The sequence below is a fragment of the Lampetra fluviatilis genome, chromosome 41, assembly GCF_964198595.1.
Source record: "Lampetra fluviatilis chromosome 41, kcLamFluv1.1, whole genome shotgun sequence".
Taxonomy (NCBI): domain Eukaryota; kingdom Metazoa; phylum Chordata; class Hyperoartia; order Petromyzontiformes; family Petromyzontidae; genus Lampetra; species Lampetra fluviatilis.
The window spans coordinates 8,020,679-8,039,190 of record NC_136315.1 but is presented as its reverse complement, the minus strand read 5'-3'; the positions used below and the strand labels follow the sequence as shown (position 1 = coordinate 8,039,190).

General features: G+C 48.9%; 1 protein-coding gene across 3 annotated transcripts in view; it reads left to right on the top strand.

Moving 5' to 3' along the window:
- LOC144946516 (anthrax toxin receptor 1-like) overlaps positions 1–18,512 on the top strand; it is a 90,090-nt gene that overhangs the window by 29,934 nt on the left and 41,644 nt on the right. For all 3 annotated transcript variants that reach the window (XM_078875479.1, XM_078875478.1, XM_078875477.1), the window contains one exon: positions 13,167–13,265. In XM_078875479.1, coding sequence (XP_078731605.1) covers positions 13,167–13,265 — 99 coding nt within the window. The remainder of the gene's footprint in view (positions 1–13,166; positions 13,266–18,512) is intronic.

Sequence of the window (18,512 nt, the reverse complement as noted above, 5' to 3'; positions counted from 1 at the left end):
CACCCGGGCAACGCCGGGTACTTATGCTAGTACTGCTATAAAAGACCATCTATGCCTTGAGTTTCCTGGCTGGCTACTGGCTGGGCTCCTCTCCACCCTGACAATAACTCTATTGTTAGTCGCGGTGAGTCATTGCCACCAAACTAGATGGATAACTGGCTAAACATGGAGACGTGTAAGGTTGTAGTAATACAATACATTTAATTTGAAACGTTAAAAAAGTTTTCTATTTGTGCTCCCATTGATGTCATTCTTTCACTATAATATTCTTTCAATCCTAGAGTATATATACAGTACAACTAAACCCTCAGAATACACTTTATCTTGGCATTTTATTACGTTAAAAAGAAAATTACTTTGAGTGCCTAAGAGTACAGGATTGAGAGTGGTGTTAAAACGGCAGCTGTCTCTTATTTTCCGTTGCAGCGTAATGGATTTCTCCACTCGTAGACTTGACAACACGCAAATGTGTGCTGCTGCTGCAGTTCTCAAACAGCAGGAATGCGCACCACTCCTTGCGCGCATGCCATGTGACCACCGCATTGCATGTCCGCTGATCTCAGCCTTGTCTCGCTGAACATTAAAAAAAACCACAGCCTCACTTTAAACCGTCTTTTGAGTTGGTGGTCTAGACAAGGCTGAGCGCGTGCATGCGGCGCGTGACGAGGAGTCGTTCTTTCTTTGCCCGTTCGCGACACCGCTACACCTTTTTGTACGTTGCTGGTTTGCCAGCTCCAAAGACAAAGATCCCCCGTATAGCCTTAACGGATTGTTGGGGCAAGGGGATGTTGGTGAGCACGCCATGAGGGCCCAGCATACGAGGCACGATGGTTGGTGCCTGGCCAACGCCACGCCCGGGGCCGCCTTTCATCTACCCAGTGCCGATGTTTACACCGCCACACACACCGGCTCCTGTGACTCTGTGGCTGTGACTCGACCTCGCGGAGGGAGGCCCAGGACAGGTTCAGATATTCATCACTGATGTTGGCCGGGTTCCGAATTTCTAAATGTTTTGAGACTCCGCTGCGCTGCTACTCCCCCAAACACGACGTTTGTTTTTGTAACACTCAGACCACCCCCCCCCCCCAGCCTTACTGGGCATCTGTGAAGAAGAGCTTCATAGCTCATCGGATTCTTCCAGTATAAATACAATTTTCTGATTCTGAATAACAACAGTACTGTACTGGGTGTGGTCCATATGTCTTGTGACCCCCCCCCCACAATTAATTTGCCCCTAACATTTCTTTCCCCCCTTTGCACATTAATTTCTTGCAAAAATATTAAGTTTTAGATAACTAAATGTGTGTGGGGGGGTCACAACCACCTTGTACGTGTACAAGGTGGTTGTGACCATGGTCACGTGCACAGCACCCCCCCCACTGCTCCTTGCAGACTCGCAAAGTTCGCAAGGCTCCTGTCTCGCGCCCTCACTCTCCACTCTCCCACACACATCTCCCTCTACACCCCCCACAAACCTCTCCCTACTCCTCTCCCCCACACAAACCTCTCCCCCCACCCCACACACCTCTCCCCCCCCTTTACACCCCTCCCCCCCTCCACACACACCTCTCCCCCCACCCCCCACACCTCTTCCCCCACCCCCCACATCTCTCCCCCCCCACACTCCCCCCCTCCACATACACCTCCCCCCACACCCTCCACACCTCTCACCCCTCACACACCTCTCCCCCCACCCCACACACCCCCCCCCCACTCCTCTCCCCTCACCCCACACACCTCTCCCCCCACACTCCCCCCCCCCTCCACATACACCTCCCCCCACACACCTCTCCCCCCCCCACACTCCCCCTCCACACACACCTCTCCCCCCACACCCCTCTCCCTCCACCCCCCACACCTCTCCCCCCCCTCCACACACACCTCCCCCCCACACCTCCCCCACCCACCACTGCCGGTCCCTCCCCCAAGCCGCTGCGAGGAGGCCTCCCCCTGCCTCAAACCGGTTTGGCAGCGCACGCTGCACAAAGTTGCTTCAAACTTTCTTCAAACTTTGCTTCGTGGACAGAGAGGGGGGGAAAGTTTTTCGCAAAGGTCGGCGCGCTCCCCCTCGCAGCGGGGAATTTGTGAACAGTTTGCCTCTGCTTCGAGGTTTTTTAGCCCATTTGCAGATGTGTGTGTGTGTGTTTTTGTTTATCCTCTCGTTCGAATGCACATTTTTATAAAAGTTTAAAGCAATGGAATTGTGTGTGTGTGGGAGAGGTAGGGGAGCGGTAGTGCAGCGGTTAGTGCTACGCTGCGCTACGAACCCGGCGACCCGAGTTCGATTCCCCCACTCACGGCCTCCCCTAGGTCGACTCGGCCTGAAATGAGTACCTGGTGCGGTGTGTAAACATTGCCACTGGGCCGGGCGTGGTGCTGGCCACCCACGTGTGCCGTGCCGGCCTTCATAGGTGCTCGCTAACAGCACTTGCCCCAACAGTTTCTTAATGTTATACGGGGGAACTTTGTATTTTATGAATGCATGCGGGGAGTGGTGGCGCAGTGATTTGTAGGCAGGGCTTTAAACCTTTTGCAGCCCGAGTTCGGTTCACAGGCCATGGCTTATAACACTAGTGACGATTATCTGAACCGATCATCCTCTAGGTTTCCCCTCGAAAGGCTCGGCCTTGAATGAGTACTTGGCGTGGTGTTTAAACGTCAGCACTGGGGGATACAAAGGCAGTCCCGGGCGTGATGCTGGCCAACCACCCCCTCGTGTGCCGTACCGGCCTTAATAGGCGCTCGCTAACAGCACTTGCCTCAACAGTCTGCCTAGGCTATACAAGGGAAGGGATCTTTGCCTTTTTTGTATGGGGATGGAAGTCTGACCCCCAGAAATGATTTGTACAAAAAAGCCTGCTGCTGCGTTTTGTTGTGGTGACACGAGCTGCCCAATGCTGTCGACCTTTGCAAACATCTGACGACGTCTCCCCCCCCCCCCCATGGATGGACTCGTCCCTGTCCACAACAATGTGGAGTTTCCACTGCCACTGGAGGTGTGGATTTCATTCGTTTGCGCAACGTTTTGCAACTGTTTTGCAACTGTTTTGCAACTGTTTTAGCTCGAGAACTGCAATCTGTGTGCACGGGCGGTGTACATAGCTTGGTACATGACTGCGGCATGATGTATGCGTGTATGTTGAACTTCTTTTGCACCGTGCGTAGTCAACCGTGCTAATCGGAGGTGCGTAATTGTGCTTAACTAAATACGAAGTGCAGGCCAATGGGTTGTGTAAGATATGCTTTAATTATTTTTTGTGGAGTCACAGATACATGAAGGAGATGGGTGCGGGGAAGGAACAACAAACTCAGCGCAAAAAGTAGTTCTAAATCAGTGAGTTTTCAATCTAGATGATTTAAAAGTGCACCGCTTTTAAATCTAACATCGGAAGGGAGAGCATTCCATTTCAGACGGCCGCAGAAGCGCATCTGAAAGCGCGTGATGCGGTGACCGTCACCGTCTTTGTTCGATGGAAATAGCCAGAAGCCGCTGCTGCGAGGATGACCGGATTTCATGTGATGGTTGAGATCAGCAAGGCATTGTAGTTCATTTGTTTATGTTTCTGAATGAGATCGGCAATGCATTATGGGTCATTATTCTTTGGTTCTTTCGGTAAAGTCACGTATAAAGATAAAATAATACATTAAATAATAGCATACGACGTTTCGATTGCAACACAAGCAATCATCATCAGGTATAATGAAATAGCGACATAAAATCTAACCAGAAAACTATAGACAGACATATAAGCAGACAGATATCACCAAGATACATAGGTGGCCACCCCACAGAGACGATCACCCCTCTCTGTACCTGTATCTTGGTGATATCTGTCTGCTTATATGTCTGTCTATAGTTTTCTGGTTAGATTTTATGTCGCTATTTCATTATACCTGATGATGATTGCTTGTGTTGCAATCGAAACGTCGTATGCTATTATTTAATTTATTATTTTATCTTTATACGGTGACTTTACCGAAAGAACCAAAGAATAATTCCTGCAGTCACGAAAGCTCCAAAATTAAGATTGGCATTGTGGGTCATTTGTTTATGTTTCTGGACGAGATCAGCAAGGCATTGTGGGTAATTTGTTTGTTTCTGGACGAGATCAGCAAGGCATTGTGGGTCATTTGTTTATGTTTCTGGACGAGATCAGCAAGGCATTGTGGGTAATTTGTTTGTTTCTGGACGAGATCAGCAAGGCATTGTGGGTCATTTGTTTCTGCTCCTGGACGAGATCAGCAAGGCATTGTGGGTAATTTGTTTCTGGACGAGATCAGCAAGGCATTGTGGGTCATTTGTTTATGTTCCTGGACGAGATGAGCAAGGCATTGTGGGTCATTTGTTTATGTTTCTGGACGAGATCAGCAAGGCATTGTGGGTCATTCGTGACGAGCACATTGGTGTGTAATGAGTGCAACCTTAGAATGTGATGATCGTGCACGCTGCCCTGGGCTTTCTCATTCACGTGCTCGACTCTTGTGTGGACGTGCGTTCAACTTCGCATTAATGGACACTGTACATGCTGTAGATTTAAACAAAACAAAAGTTTTCGGTCGCATCCGTGTTGCTGCTACGCGTTGTGCCAGGCTGTTACTTGACACCCTGGCGCAACGCTTGCAGATGACACGTTCCATCTCAACGGATAATCTCAGCAAATTGTTTCGATCAATAATTGCATACACAATTGTTGCAGTTATCTTCACCTAAAGAAACGCTGATATGTTTTTTTTTAAATAGATATATAAAAAATATATATTTTGCCAACTCCGCACTTTTGCAGCGTGAATCCGCTGCGATCCATCTGCAACTGCGGCTCCGCTTTTTGTTCGGGCGGAATTTTTATTTTTGAAGGCGCCAATTATTTTCATGATTTCATTGCACGGTGGTGGCTTTCGGCACGTCGTCGTCGTGGGAGACGCCAGCGCACAGCGGTCGCTCGAGTCTGCCGTGGGGTAGGAGTGCAAGGAGGGTGGGGGCTAGGGTGGGGGCAAGGGTGGTGGCAGGGGGCCGTATTATCCAATATGCCACAGTGTAGGTACTGTGACTATTCACCTACTCGCCCACCAGGGCCATATTATCCAATAGGCAACAGTAGGCACTGTGTCTCGGGACGACGAAAACTAAAGGGCCATGTTTTTTTGTTTGAACGATAAAAAATTAAACCCAAGATATATTGAATAAATATATTTATATAGCAGGGATCGGCACAGTGTACAGGGGGTTAGGTTCCTTGTAGCCGCGAATTCGCGTAAGTTGGGGTTCGCCGTTACGAGTATATAAAATGTATAAAGTATGGTACTGTACAGTAATTTATCCACTAATCTGTATTTGATCAATAGTAAAGATGCGAGCTGGGTGGACTAATTTCTTACGTGGGCGATACGCTTGCACGCCGTCAAATCCATGTTGGCGTGATGGCGGGCGGTGTGATTTGAATTCTCGCTTCTCGCCCCATGCTTGTAGCGAAAGTACGAGTCACAAGTGTAAGTACGAATCGGTCAGTCGCGTATGAGCGGATCCGCGTACTCTGAGACCTTACTCGATATACAAAGAGGCAGAGTCATGTAAATGTCAATCTTTTTTTTTCACAAGGTGAGAGAAATTAACACCGGAGATGAACTTTACGAGATTTTGTTCACTGCAAAATTGGCAACAACATCCTTCAAATGGTGTTTTTTTTGCACAACCTCATTCTCAATAGACAAGCGTGCAAGGCTTGGTAACATGGGGCAGCGGCAGGCAGTACCAACTGCATACGGTTATCACTGAAGGCCTACGAAACACAAGTGCCTAAAGGGGGGCCATCAAGAACATTAATCCGGCCCTGGGTGGTGGGATCGCTTGCAATCCGGAATTCTCAAATTGCCCGATGACGCAAGCGAAAATGAGCGACGCACATTCCCTCTCCCCCCTAGGGAGCAAGTGTTTGAGATCGTGTTGTTCTTGTGTAAATACCTTGTGTCCGCTTGCCTACACACGAAACACATGCCACAGACGTGCTGTGTTTATGTACATGGTACGTACGCACCCTAGGTGGCCTGGTGGCTCGCAGGCTCAACATTCGGCCACTTTTGCAAGTGTGCAACAGTTTTTATTCCGAATGCTAGCCGCTCGGTTGAGTCTGTAGAGAATTTGCCGATGCTCGGATTGCTGTTTGTGTTATATATTAAAACTAGCTTTACTACCCGGCTTTGCCCGGGACTTGGATTCACCACGCCCGGCCGCCTTTGTCTCCCCAGTGGCGATGTTCACACACCACGCCAGTTACTCGTTTGAGGCTGAGTCGACCTAGGGGAGGCCCAGGACCGGTTCAAATAATCGTCACCGGTGGTGGCCGTGAGCAGGAATCGAACTCGGGTCGCCGGGTTCGTAGCGCATCGCGCTCACCACTACACTACAATGCGTTACGCTTCCACGTGCGCGGGTCACGTGACAGATTTGACGTCACAGCTCACTTGGCGTGAAAAAAATATATACATTATTGAGCTCCCCCCCCAAAAAAAATACAAAAGTGTATTTTTATAATTGTTGCATGGTGTACAGTCTGGAAAGTACCCACATGGCAAATTTCAAGTTTGTTGCATGTCGGGAAGTACGCTAAACATTTTGGACAGGCACACAATCACAACTTTGCCTTTTATATATATGGAGATAGCTGTCCCTCTGCATGGCTGTAGATCATCGTTGGATAATGGTCGTAAGTTAATCGCCCATTTAAGCATTTTAAGTTTTGTAAACCAATTGTAAAACTAGATTGTTAATTATGACGGCCATTAGATCGACTTTTTTTTTCGTTTCTCTTGAGGTTTTCATCATTCACAGAAAGTGTTTTTAGAAATTCGTTGTTATCCCTCCTCGTAGCGTATGGCAAGTGTGCGCACAGTGCATCACATGTCCAGCTTTAACGTTTGTGAGCCATGTGGGTGACAGCTTTGGGAATAGTGTGACGAACGCCGGAGAGCCGACTGGACAGTGTTAGTCACGCGATGGGGCCGTCCATAAATGACGTCACGCACCTAGGGGGGGTCAGACATTTGTGACGAGGGGGGGGGGGTTTGAGAAATGTGACGTCACATAAAAATGCGCAACTTTAAATAAATATCGAATTGTTATAACAACACTTATTGTTATAACAACACTCCTACAACATCAAAGTGCAGCGTCACATTGAATACGCACTCCAATGACAATAGTTTAAAGTGATTTGAAGCACGTTTTATTTTCAAAATGGAAATATGGTTTTGGGGGGGGGGGGGGAGCAGAGCTTTGTGACGTCATATTTGAGGGCGGGTCTGACTTTGTGTGACGCCGTGTGACGTAGGGGGGGGAGGGGTCAAAAATCGTCCAAAATCGCGTGACGTCATTTATGGACGGCCCCGATGGACCGCGTTGACTCGTCAGCAGCAGCGCGATGCGGCCCACCGTGCGGCCCACCGTGCGGTTCGCGTGGCCACAGTCGTCGCTCCGTGGGCCCCCATCTCGAACGTGTCCCGCGTGTGGCGAAGAGCCCGGAGCTGTTGATGGGCGGAGGAGCCAGTTTCCCTGGCAGAGCAAAGCCGTGTCGAGCAGTGGTGTGGGGGGGGGTCCCCCAACCCCCAACGGGGCTTTGATGAGGCACCTTCTGCAGAACTCCACGGTTGGCATTCGCCAGCGGTCCTTCGGGTTGACCCCACTTTGTTCAGTCTTCTCGCGCGGCGACCCCAGATTGGTTTCCTAGATCGCACACGAAATTTGAATTATCTCACCCCCCCCCCCCAATAGACCGTGCCAAACTGTCCCCACAGCGATCGGGGGACCACTTGTCCACGTGTATGTGGGGAGTGGTAGTTTAGAACTTTAGATTGTTACCCTATGAACCCGGCAACCCGGGTTCGATTCCCACTCACGGCCACACAACCACTGATGATTATCTGAACCAGTCTTGGGCCTCCCTTAGGTAGACTCAGCCTCAATTGAGTACCTGTTGCGTTGTGTAAAATCATCGCCACTGGTTCGGCAAAGGCGGTCGGGCGTGGTGCTGATCACCCACCCCCTCATGTACCATGCCGGACTTCATAGGAATTCGCTAACGGCACTTGCCCCAACAGTCTGTTAAGGCTATACGGGGAATTTTTGTCTTTATGTTGAAATATTTTACCACCGTACGTAGCCAACCGTGCTAATCGGAGGTGCGATTTAGCACGGCACAAGACATCAGAAAGCAGTGATAGCCGTCCTCTACTGTCCTGAATTCCCAACAAGAATGACACTGCCGTATGTTTACCTCATGGTCCTGTTGCTGCTGCTGCTCTCTAAACTGCCGATTGTCGGTTAGTGTTTGTAACACCGACATCTGCCAAGGACGGTGCTCTTTTCTATTGGTGGTTCTGAGCCAAGTGGGAGGAAATTCCACATTACTGTGGCAGGAACCACACCTTTTGCAGAACAACTGCTGCTGAGAATGATTACCATAAAAAAATAACCTCTGCTGAATGAGCTTTTTTACTGAAAATCCTTACACAGATTATATTAACCCTTTAGGTGGGGGGGGGGGGGGGGTTATCGTCTGGTTAAATAGGGGGGCACTGATGGATCACACGCCTGGGCTCGTTCGGCAGCGTGTGCCTCATCTGTGGTAATCCCCCCCCCCCTGCATGGCGCAGAGAAATCGGTTCCTGAACGCAGAGGTGCGCCACGCTGTCGCGCAACTTTTTATTTATTAATCCTTTATATTAAGTTCACTTGCTTGCTTGCGTGCTTGCTTGCTTGCTTGCGCGCTTACGACCATGCAAATCTTTCGGTCGTTTTTTAACCCACTTCCCGTGATCCAATCGAGCTGACATTTTGCACACAGACTCGTTGTGCGTGACAATTAATTTTCGTGATTTTTTTTTTCTAAAATTTTACACTGTTTAGGGAAACATAAATAAATATTTAATTACCAATTGCTTAATGGTGGCAGACAATCATCTGACCCATAGGTGGCAGCCATCTCAAGCCAGAGGACGAGAGGACTCTAGCCGCCACGCATATAAAGGATTTATAGTGAAAAACTTTGTTTTTACGGGTTAATTTTTTATTTTATTTTATTACACGCTTTTTATTAACTCACTCTGTCTGTTGTTGTTGTTGTCGTATCCTCAAATCTTGTAACTCTATTTTAACCCACTTCCCAATGTGGCATCGACTGCAAACTTGGTATACTTATGTCGTACTGATGACAACACTATATTCTATCATAAAAAACATGTGAAAAATTATTTTCTTTATGTTATGTTTCGGCTTGGGTCTAATTGTCCACGCTCAACTGACGTTGGCTGTAAATCACCATGGTCCCTTACGTTATGGCAAGCTTTGTGGCCACTTCCTGCAGTCGTGGAGTTCTGCCATTACTAGTACATTTCATTAAAGCGTGTTTAAAAAAGTTTTTAAAAGTTTACTTTTTTTTTTTAACCCTTGCGGCCCGTGGCTAACGCTGTCCCCGTGGCCCTCTCGCGCTAGCGCCGGGTTGCTGTTGCGTTTGGACGGAGGAGGAGAGAGGGAGAGAGGGCGTGCTCTCGTGCGTGCTAATGGGCTTGGTTTGGGCCACCTGGATCAACACGTGTGTCAGTGTGCACAGTGGAGAGCTTGGTGCTGAGCGCTGGAATAAATAGAAGGAACGGTGACGTCTTCGTTGGACAGTTTTGAAGTCGTCATCACCCCCTCCCCGACTCCTACAGAGCTAAACATGAGAACGTCTTCGCGATGTGTGATGTGTTGTCTACTGTACTCCAGTGCGTCTATCATTGCGTATGCTTCTGCTGTCGTATGTATGTATGTTTAACTTTTTTCACACCGTACGTAGCCAACCGTGCGAATCGGAGGTGTGGGAAAGGACAACAATAACATACACAACAACAAACAAACAAAACGTAGTTAGATTATGGGGAGCAGGAGCGGAGTAGTGCGATACGCTATGAGCCCGGTGGGCCGAGTTCGATTACCCCTCGTGGCCATCACCAGAGACGATCTAAACCGATCCTGGGCCTCCCCCTCGTGTGCCGTGCCGGCCTTCGTTGGTGCCCGTGAACAGCATTTGCCCCAAAAGTCTGTTAAGGCTATGTGGGTGAACTTTGCCTTTGTAGGTCGAGCAGTGGCACAGAGGTGTTCCCGCACCGCTGCGCTATGAGCCCTGCGGCCTGAGTTTCATTCCTGGCCATGGCAAGTGGCGAGTGCTATCTGAACCAGTCCCTGGGCCTTCCTGCGTTCCAGTCAAATCGTCCTGAGTGAGCAACCGGTGCGATGTGTAAAACATCAGCATTGGGCAGACAAAGGCGGCCAGGCAAGGAGCCCCCCCCCCCCCTCCCCACCGCGCCGGCCACGCCACCAACTCTCTCGCATGCCGTTCCGGCCTTCACGTAGATGCTCGCTGACACCACTTTTCCCCAACGGTCTGTGTCGGGTAGGTGTGGGATCTTTGTCTTAGGGGCAGAACTCGCCCCTCCCCACCACCGACCCCTGGGGTGATCTCATCGCTTCATCTCCACGGTGGTCTTCCACTCGGGCCTCGTTCCCTCCTTTGGCTGCCATTCTGTCATCAGTCTCGGCCATTGGCCATCGACGCTTATAAGTGGCGCGTCCGTACAAATACAGTTACGTGCGTTTTGTGTTGTGCCATTGCTTCAGTGACTCATTTGCCAAAAACAACTGTGAAAAATGTGAGCTCCTTAAGTGGGGAGTGTTGGGGAACACACGAACGTGCAATAACAGGGAGACTTAAGCTGACCGCAGACAGCTTATAGCCCTGCTGCGTAGTTTGGAATTGATTGAAGATGGAGCCAGTGCACAGCTGTTTTGTGCTCTGATTCATGCTATGAGAGAGCATAGATTACTTACAGCACATGCCTCTACCTCCCTGCATTGTATCAAGTGGTCAGCTGCATTAGTTTACCCACACATGCACACTCAGCTTTGAAAGATCCAACTTCTGTTACATGCGAGTCTTGTGAATTTTTGCACGTCGGCCATGATCAGCCATTGAGGTGCCATGGTGGTGAGATGTTAACTACCTCGCCTGGTATGCATGAGGTCGGGGGTTCGATCCCGACCCTGACGCCTGCTGTATATTTGGAGTTTGCATGTCTCTCTCACCGAAGTCGCATTCTTTTTTCTCAGTCCTCCGGCTTTTCTCTTCACATTTAGAATAATGCGTTTAAGAGTATTTGGTTGCTATACATTTCCACTTGCTAAGCCACTATCTTTTGAAATAGCCAGGTCTCTTCTGAAAAAGAGCTATATAGCTCGGTGAGTCTTACCTGGTAAAAATAAAAATTGTTTATTTTTAGTTGTTTAAGTCTTCTGCTGGATGAAGGCCTCCCCGCGCCGTCGTTTTTCTCACAACCCCGCGATGTAACAACCCATCGAGCGCCTACACACGAGCGGATCTCATTGCTCCACCCTTTCGATGGCCGTACTCTCGGGCGCGTTCTATTCCCTAATTATTATTCTTGAACGTGAGCCATCATTATCCCTTCCCAGAGCCCCACTTACGTTTCTTAACAGTTTGCGTGATATCTTTGACCTGCGCGTCTATGTGCACTCAATAAACTGGCAATGCAATGTGATCATAAGTTCTCTATATGTTTTAGACGAATGCCTTGCCAAGTTAAAAAAAAAATTTCAGGTCAAACCTTGTTTTTCAGATGTTTGGCCGATTCCATTTTGAGGAGTCTGGTTTTCCTTCATGGAGAATGTAAGAGTTACCATATGAGGGAAGCGCACTCAAACATCTGACAGGTCGGAAACCTACTTGCTGTACTGCTAACCAGTGTCCACATCGTAGACCTGTGAGCTGGGAGTCTCACGTATGTGCATGTACAGTTTATTGTTAATCCACTGCTGGATGAGGGCTTTGTGTCTCACAGCGCATGATAATCCCTGCGTGATTCACAAACCCCTCATTCTAAAGAGCTGGATTATGGGGTTGCACAACCAGCAAAATGTTATTAAAAAAATAACGGAGTGCAGATTTAGGGTTTTTTTTCCCTGAAAGTTTAAAATACTAATAACATTTCTAAAAATAAAAACGTTCTCTTCAGAAGTATCTCACCCAGCTACGATTTCATAACCCTAAACACCTGTAAAACACACCCTGCACTCAGCCTTGCCACGTGCAATCCATAGAAACTGTCTTGAAGCGACATATTTATAGTCTCCGTGCATTCCAGTGGGTGCTTTAAAAAAAAGAACCCAAAAAACCTGGACGTTTAATTTTTGTGAGTTTGTATTTGTTTACGTGCCGCGCACCTCTCGACGCGAGGCTACGTTCGCTTTACAAAACAGCGCTGCTGTGGAGCCCAGCAAGCCGAGTTCCATTGCTGGCCATCGCTAACGCCAGTGGCGATTGATATCTCTCCGGACGGGTCCCCTGTGCCCCCTACCCTCCCCCAACTTCGCCGAGCTGCGCTGGCTAGCGCGGTGAGGTGTGGTCAAAAAGCCTCCCAATACCTAAACATCATGGGGAGGCCTTCATCATTTATTGTACTCGGCTGCCCTGTGACTGCCAGGTGTGATAGGCTTGAGCTGCGAGGTGGCCAGGAGATGACGGTACAGCAAAAGGATTCTTGAATCTATCTGTGCGGTGTTTTGAGTATTTGTGGGAGTTTTCTCCGTTCACTCCAGTTGGCCAAGCATCCTAATGATGCAAGACCCTCGTTAAAATGTGTCTTGAGGCTCGGCAAGGCCTTTCTGGGCATTGTTTATTATTGACTAAAGGGCAATACGTGATTGCTCTGTCACTGTGAGCTCAGCCTCGCCCTGTTCCCAATACAGGTGTATGTTGAACTTCATTCCCACCATACATAGCCAACTGAGCTAAACAGAGGTCCGTGCGAAGGGCAAAAAACTTTATGTAAAAAGCAGCTCTCAAGAAGTGAGTTTTCAATTGAGATTTAAAATTGCATCGCTCCAGTGGCTTCCTAATATTGGAAGGAAGAGCGTCCCAGACGGCCGCAGAAGCGCATCTGACAGCGCGCGATGTATTCACCGTCTCTGTTCGATGGCTAGCCAAGAGCCCGCTGCTGCGAGGGAGGGTGACCGGAGTTCGAGTGGTGGTTTGTGCTCCTTGGCGAGATCAGCGAAGTGTTGCAGTTCATGTGTGATGATGCATTCTCAAGTGTACGCCCGTCTCTGCTGCCCTTCCCAGAGTCGTTCCAAGTGGTCGTCAGGGGCAATGGATTTTCCCACTCGAGGAACACGGAGCAGGTCCTGTGCAGCTTCAAGATTAACGACTCGGTCACCATCAGTAAGTGGACGCACCACCTGATCGTTGACCAGATCACCGCAGCCACGCTCACGTAACCATAAAACCGCGTCCTCTCTTTGCGCTTGGATACGCGCGGCGGGATCAACGGTAACCACAGCTCTCTCCCAGAGACGGTTGTCGTCGGAAAACACGAATGCATTTTGTGCCTCCGTTCAACTCTCTGCCCACTCTTGCAGCTCTGTCATTGGCTGAACCCGAGGTAGCACGGAGTTCGACTCTCGCTGCTGCGTAGGTTTTCGGGGGTTTGTGCCGTGCCGTTCTCCCGAGTGTTTTTGGGATGCACGGCGTGGTGTTTGGCACGGTGTCCGACGTTTTGCTTCCAAGTTGAAGCAGATTCCTAATGAGCTGAACTTCATGGTTGTGCCAAGCTTCAAACAGAACAAATTGGAATAAAATATCGGACATCGTGCTGAACAACAGGTGGTTACAACCCGAAATACATGGGAGAGGTGAGCTTGACCCGGTTAACCTGAGGGGTCAGTGAGTTCTCACCCGGTTCAACAAATAAACTTCACTGCACTCTGTCCTCAAGTGAAATGCCCACGCACCGTAGTCTCGGAAGTGATAAAACTACGAGTTCATAACTTTCATTGTTGTGGCTTCAGCTATTTATCCACACATTGTGTATAATTGGCCGATAACACCTTAATTTGTCTAATACGAGGACTACGAAGCTTGGGCAATTGTTCGCGCCTCCTCGCGCGCCTAGTGAGTCGTTCCCTCCGCGGGGAGAGGTGAGCGAAATACTGCCCGGTACGTTCCAAGTTTAAATTGTTAGTTATTTTTATGATCGCGTAATGCGTTACTAAATGATGTGTTTCCGATGTGCTTTCGGGTCGTGGTTAGTGCCGCGTGCCGGGCGCACAGTGGGGTGGCCCTCGACGTTTCCCCAATGCATCTGGTGCGCTATGTGTGCTCGGGACGCAAACCGTCGCGCGCGACAGATATTCCGCAAGCACCTCACCCGAGAGAGACCGCGCCGCGCGTTTACGTGAAGCGTAGCCGAGTGGACAAGAGAATCGCTTCGCTCGTCGAGAGGGCGAAGGTGAAGCGTCGCTCCGATGTTTGCGCCTGGCTGGCCCACCCCAGGGGAGGGAAGGAAACAGCAGCAGGGGTGTTCTTTTCTTTTTAGCGCTGTACAGCTGGAGCGGCAGGGGGCTCTAATTGTTGTTGTGTCCTGGAGATAGTTGGGTCATAGTTTAGGGAGGAGGTGGACAGAGTAGGAGAGAGAATTAGTAAGCATGTGGAGGCAGCGGAAAGAGCTTTCATGTGATGCCTGTCAGCCGGTGGTCAGTTTTGTCTCGGCAGTGAGCTTCACCTAAGGCTGTGTATCTAGGTCAGGGGTCTGCAACCTTTAAGACATAAAGAGCCACTTGGACCCGTTTCCGAAGGAAAAAATAAACTGGGAGCCGCAAAACCATTGCAACATTTAAAACAAATATAACACTGCATATATTGTTTCTTACCTTATTGCTATATACAGGATCGTGCAGTCAGCTGTCAATCTGAATAAAAAAATGACTTTTTCACTTAACAATGTAAAATATATTTTTGCAAATTAATAGCTAAATTACCTGGTTAATGGGATTTTTGCTCCTGAACCTCAGTGCACAGTGTCTGCACATCAGGGCTGTAAGACGTCACCTTCATTTTCACACAGGCTTGCAAGCTGTCATCTGTGAGGCGTGATCGATGTTTGTTTTTAATATAGTTCATGTTGGAGAAGACCTGCTCACATACATATGTGGAGCCGAAGATCGACAGGACTCCAAATGCATACTTTTTCATGTTTATATAAGTGTTGGGGATGGCATTCCATGTTTCGAATACAAGTTTGTCCTGTTTGGGAAGGTTTTCAATATCACTCCATTTATGATTCTGAGCCAGAATGGCCTTCTGACGGGCAACATCCTCAAGAGTAGCGGTCAAGCATTTGAACTTGGACACCCATATATCTTTGTCGGCTATATCGGCCAGTTCCATCTCAAGATCAGGTTGACTTACACCTGCAAATGCAGTCATATTCAATAGGGATGGATCGATCGCCAGGGGAGTGACAGGGAAGGATAATGTCGTTTTTTCCTCTCTGAACTCACAGAATCGTTTCCCAAACGAACTTTGCATTGTGGTGATTGCAGACTTGAAATATTCCAAATTTATCGTATCATGACTTTTTTGAACTCTCTCAAAGAGGGAAAGTGAGACAGTGTACCTCTCTGTAAATCTTTGACAAACACTGTCAACTTGCGCTCGAATGCCAAAACCTCCTCCAGCATGTGCAGGGCTGTGCCACCTTTCCCCTGAAGGGTTGTATTTAGCGTGTTTAGATGTGCTGTCATGTCTACCATAAAATGTAATTTTTCCAGCCACTCTGGCTGTTCCAGCTCAGCAAAGGTGAGCTCTTTGCTGCCCAGGAAGGTTTTTACTTCTTCCAAACATGTGACAAAGCAACGGCAACGTTATTGCCTGTCACCGGGCGGGCAGTGTGGAGCGGAGCGGCGACCTGTCAGCAGCGGCAACGCCAGAGCAGGTGTCACAGTGCGCCTCCTCCCCTCGCTAGCATCTGCCCCGGAGCCGCGGTCAAGGTTCAAAAGAGCCGCATGCGGCTCCGGAGCCGCAGGTTGCCGACCCCTGATCTAGGTGGATGTCGCGGGAGCCCCGATAGAGGGTGTTTGGTCGATTTTTCCACGCTGCACGTTATATAACCACGGGGAGGGGGCGGGGGGGAATGAAAAGAAGTAGTGTTTAATAATGTACTTTAAGAGACACGCACGCAAACACACGCCCGCCCACACGTAGCAACTTTTAAAATGTCCCGGCGCTGTTTTGACGTTTTGTAATGTGTTCGTTTGTCCCGAGGCTTTTGCTCTTCTGAATCCTTTCGGAAGCTTTTGGAGTGAGGTAAATCAAGGAACCCTATTAACCGCCCAAACTAACAACGATGTAATGAAAAGGGCATTCGGTCTTCGCCGAATTAAGTGGAAATGCCTTGGCTTCGGGCAGGCAAAACTAAGGCGATGATGCGAATGCGTGTCGCGAGGATTTAAGGGCCCGCGATTGCTGCGCGGCGGGGAATTGTTCTCGCCCACAAAGGGAGTCGCTCGCACAAATTAGCCCCGGGGGCGACGGCCGCTCCGCTCGCAGACGCCTCAAGGCTTCTAACGCGCCCGCCCGACGCGTTGCGGATAAATTCCGAGGGGGTTGAGGGAAGCCCGGCTCCGCGACCAGAACCCAGATGAACCGAACACCGAGTCGCTGCCAAGAGACGCACAAACGGAGGCTTGTCTATGCGGCCTGGCACAGCCGTTGCCTCATTCTGCAACGTGTGAAAAACAGTTGACAAGAAAAAAAAAGCGGCGGCCCAATACGTAAGCTTAAAACGGGGGGGGGGAGGGGAACAGTGGCTGGGAAAAGTGGCCGAGGTGGTGACTTGGGAAAGCTGCAGCAGTGTCGAGTTGGCAAGGAGCAACCACGTGTTTGTTTTCTCCCGGCTCGGGATACGATTGGGCTTGCCCACCGTCGCCCCCCTGCCGCCACCCGCAAGCTCCAAGCGCCGGCTCTTGACTTATTCGGCATAGCCGACTTCTGACGCTCGTGCCCTCGCCAGAGCGTTTTGGCACACGAGCGTACGGCGGAATTTGCTTGGAAGCTAAAATCGCCCAAGCCGAACTTAACGCTACTGCGCGGGCTATCGCGGTTGTGCGGTGTCGCTCTCGGACGGTGGTCTTTCGTGGGGTGGTACCGCGCGTCGTTCGGCATTGACATCCCCAACGTTTGGCTGCGTGAGGAGGCTTCTTCGGAGACTGCATTTCCGGCACGCGGAGGGTTAAATGAAGGGCATCGTGCCGAATGACACAGCGATGTAACACGACAAAACACATCGGAGAGATGCATTGTGTTCGAAATGCTGGCGTCGCCTGCATTTGACAGGACATCCTGTGGTGTATCCCATGACAATGTTTAACAAAAAGTAGTATTTTTAGTTTGTGTGCGCATTTCAGTACGTTCTTCTTTGAACCCTGAGTCTTTGCTTTGAAAACGATGTCACAAAATTTGACACTTTTTTTTTACAGTATAAATGCAATTCATATTTCATCAAACGCATTGCTTTATGGAACTTATTGTTCGGTAATTTGCCAAGCAAGGAAAAAAAACATTTGTACACTTACACATCAATGTTAAAAGGCTGACTGAACTTTGCATTCATTCTCTTAAAATAAAACTAAACTTTTTTTTTTACCAGGTAAGGCCCAGTGATCTACATTGCTCTTTTTCAGATGTGACCTGGCCCGACAAAGTTACTTATCACGTCGGAATTTATAGCAGCCAATTACTCGAGAACGCACATTTCTAAATTCATACAAATGAAATGGCCGAACCTTTTTTGGCAAACTGTGTACAATTGTTTTGGATTTTGGTTGCATCGCATAGGACGAGGGATGCTGACGTGCCGTAACTGTCAGCAGCACACTGAACTTGCAATTCAGAGGTCACCAGATTCTATCTCCTGGTACCGCAATTGAAACAATGGTGTAAGTTTCTTAAACACCCCACCCACCTCTGTCCACCCATCAGCATGAATGGGTATGCCACAGTCAGTTGATATCGCAGATCATGTGTGGCGGGGTAAAGAGTGGGTACTCTCAGCCTTGTTGTGGAAGTATAGTGGTCAGCGCACTGTGCTCTGATTCCAGCGATCCGAAATCGATTCCCAGCCTTGACAATGTCAGTGGCAAGTGGTATCCCAACTTATCTGGGGCCAATTTAACACATCGGTTTTCGCGACCAATATTTTTTTTGGGTTAGATCGTGTTAATATAAATGCGTCGTTAAACCCGCCACCACCCGACACAGCCAATTAGTAAGGTTTGTCACGTTTACGACACGTTTATATTTACACGATCTAACCCAAAAAAAATCTATGATGGATTATCTTGTGGGCCCTCGCCTAGGTTGAAACGCTTTTATGCAATAATGTTTTCAGTTTCATTTATTTGGTATAGCCCTGTGAGCCATTCGGCTCTTGAATCGGGTGCAACCGCAACAAACAAAAAAACAAAAACATGAACAAGAAAACATCTTAAAGTGGCTATGCGCAAGCAGAAAAATCCAGAAAAAAACAGCAACATCTTCCAGAAAAAGCACCGTACACCAACGCTGTGTGCAAAAATCCCAGTGGGATGCAAGTCAAACAACAACCACAAGACAACTTAGATTAAAGCCATC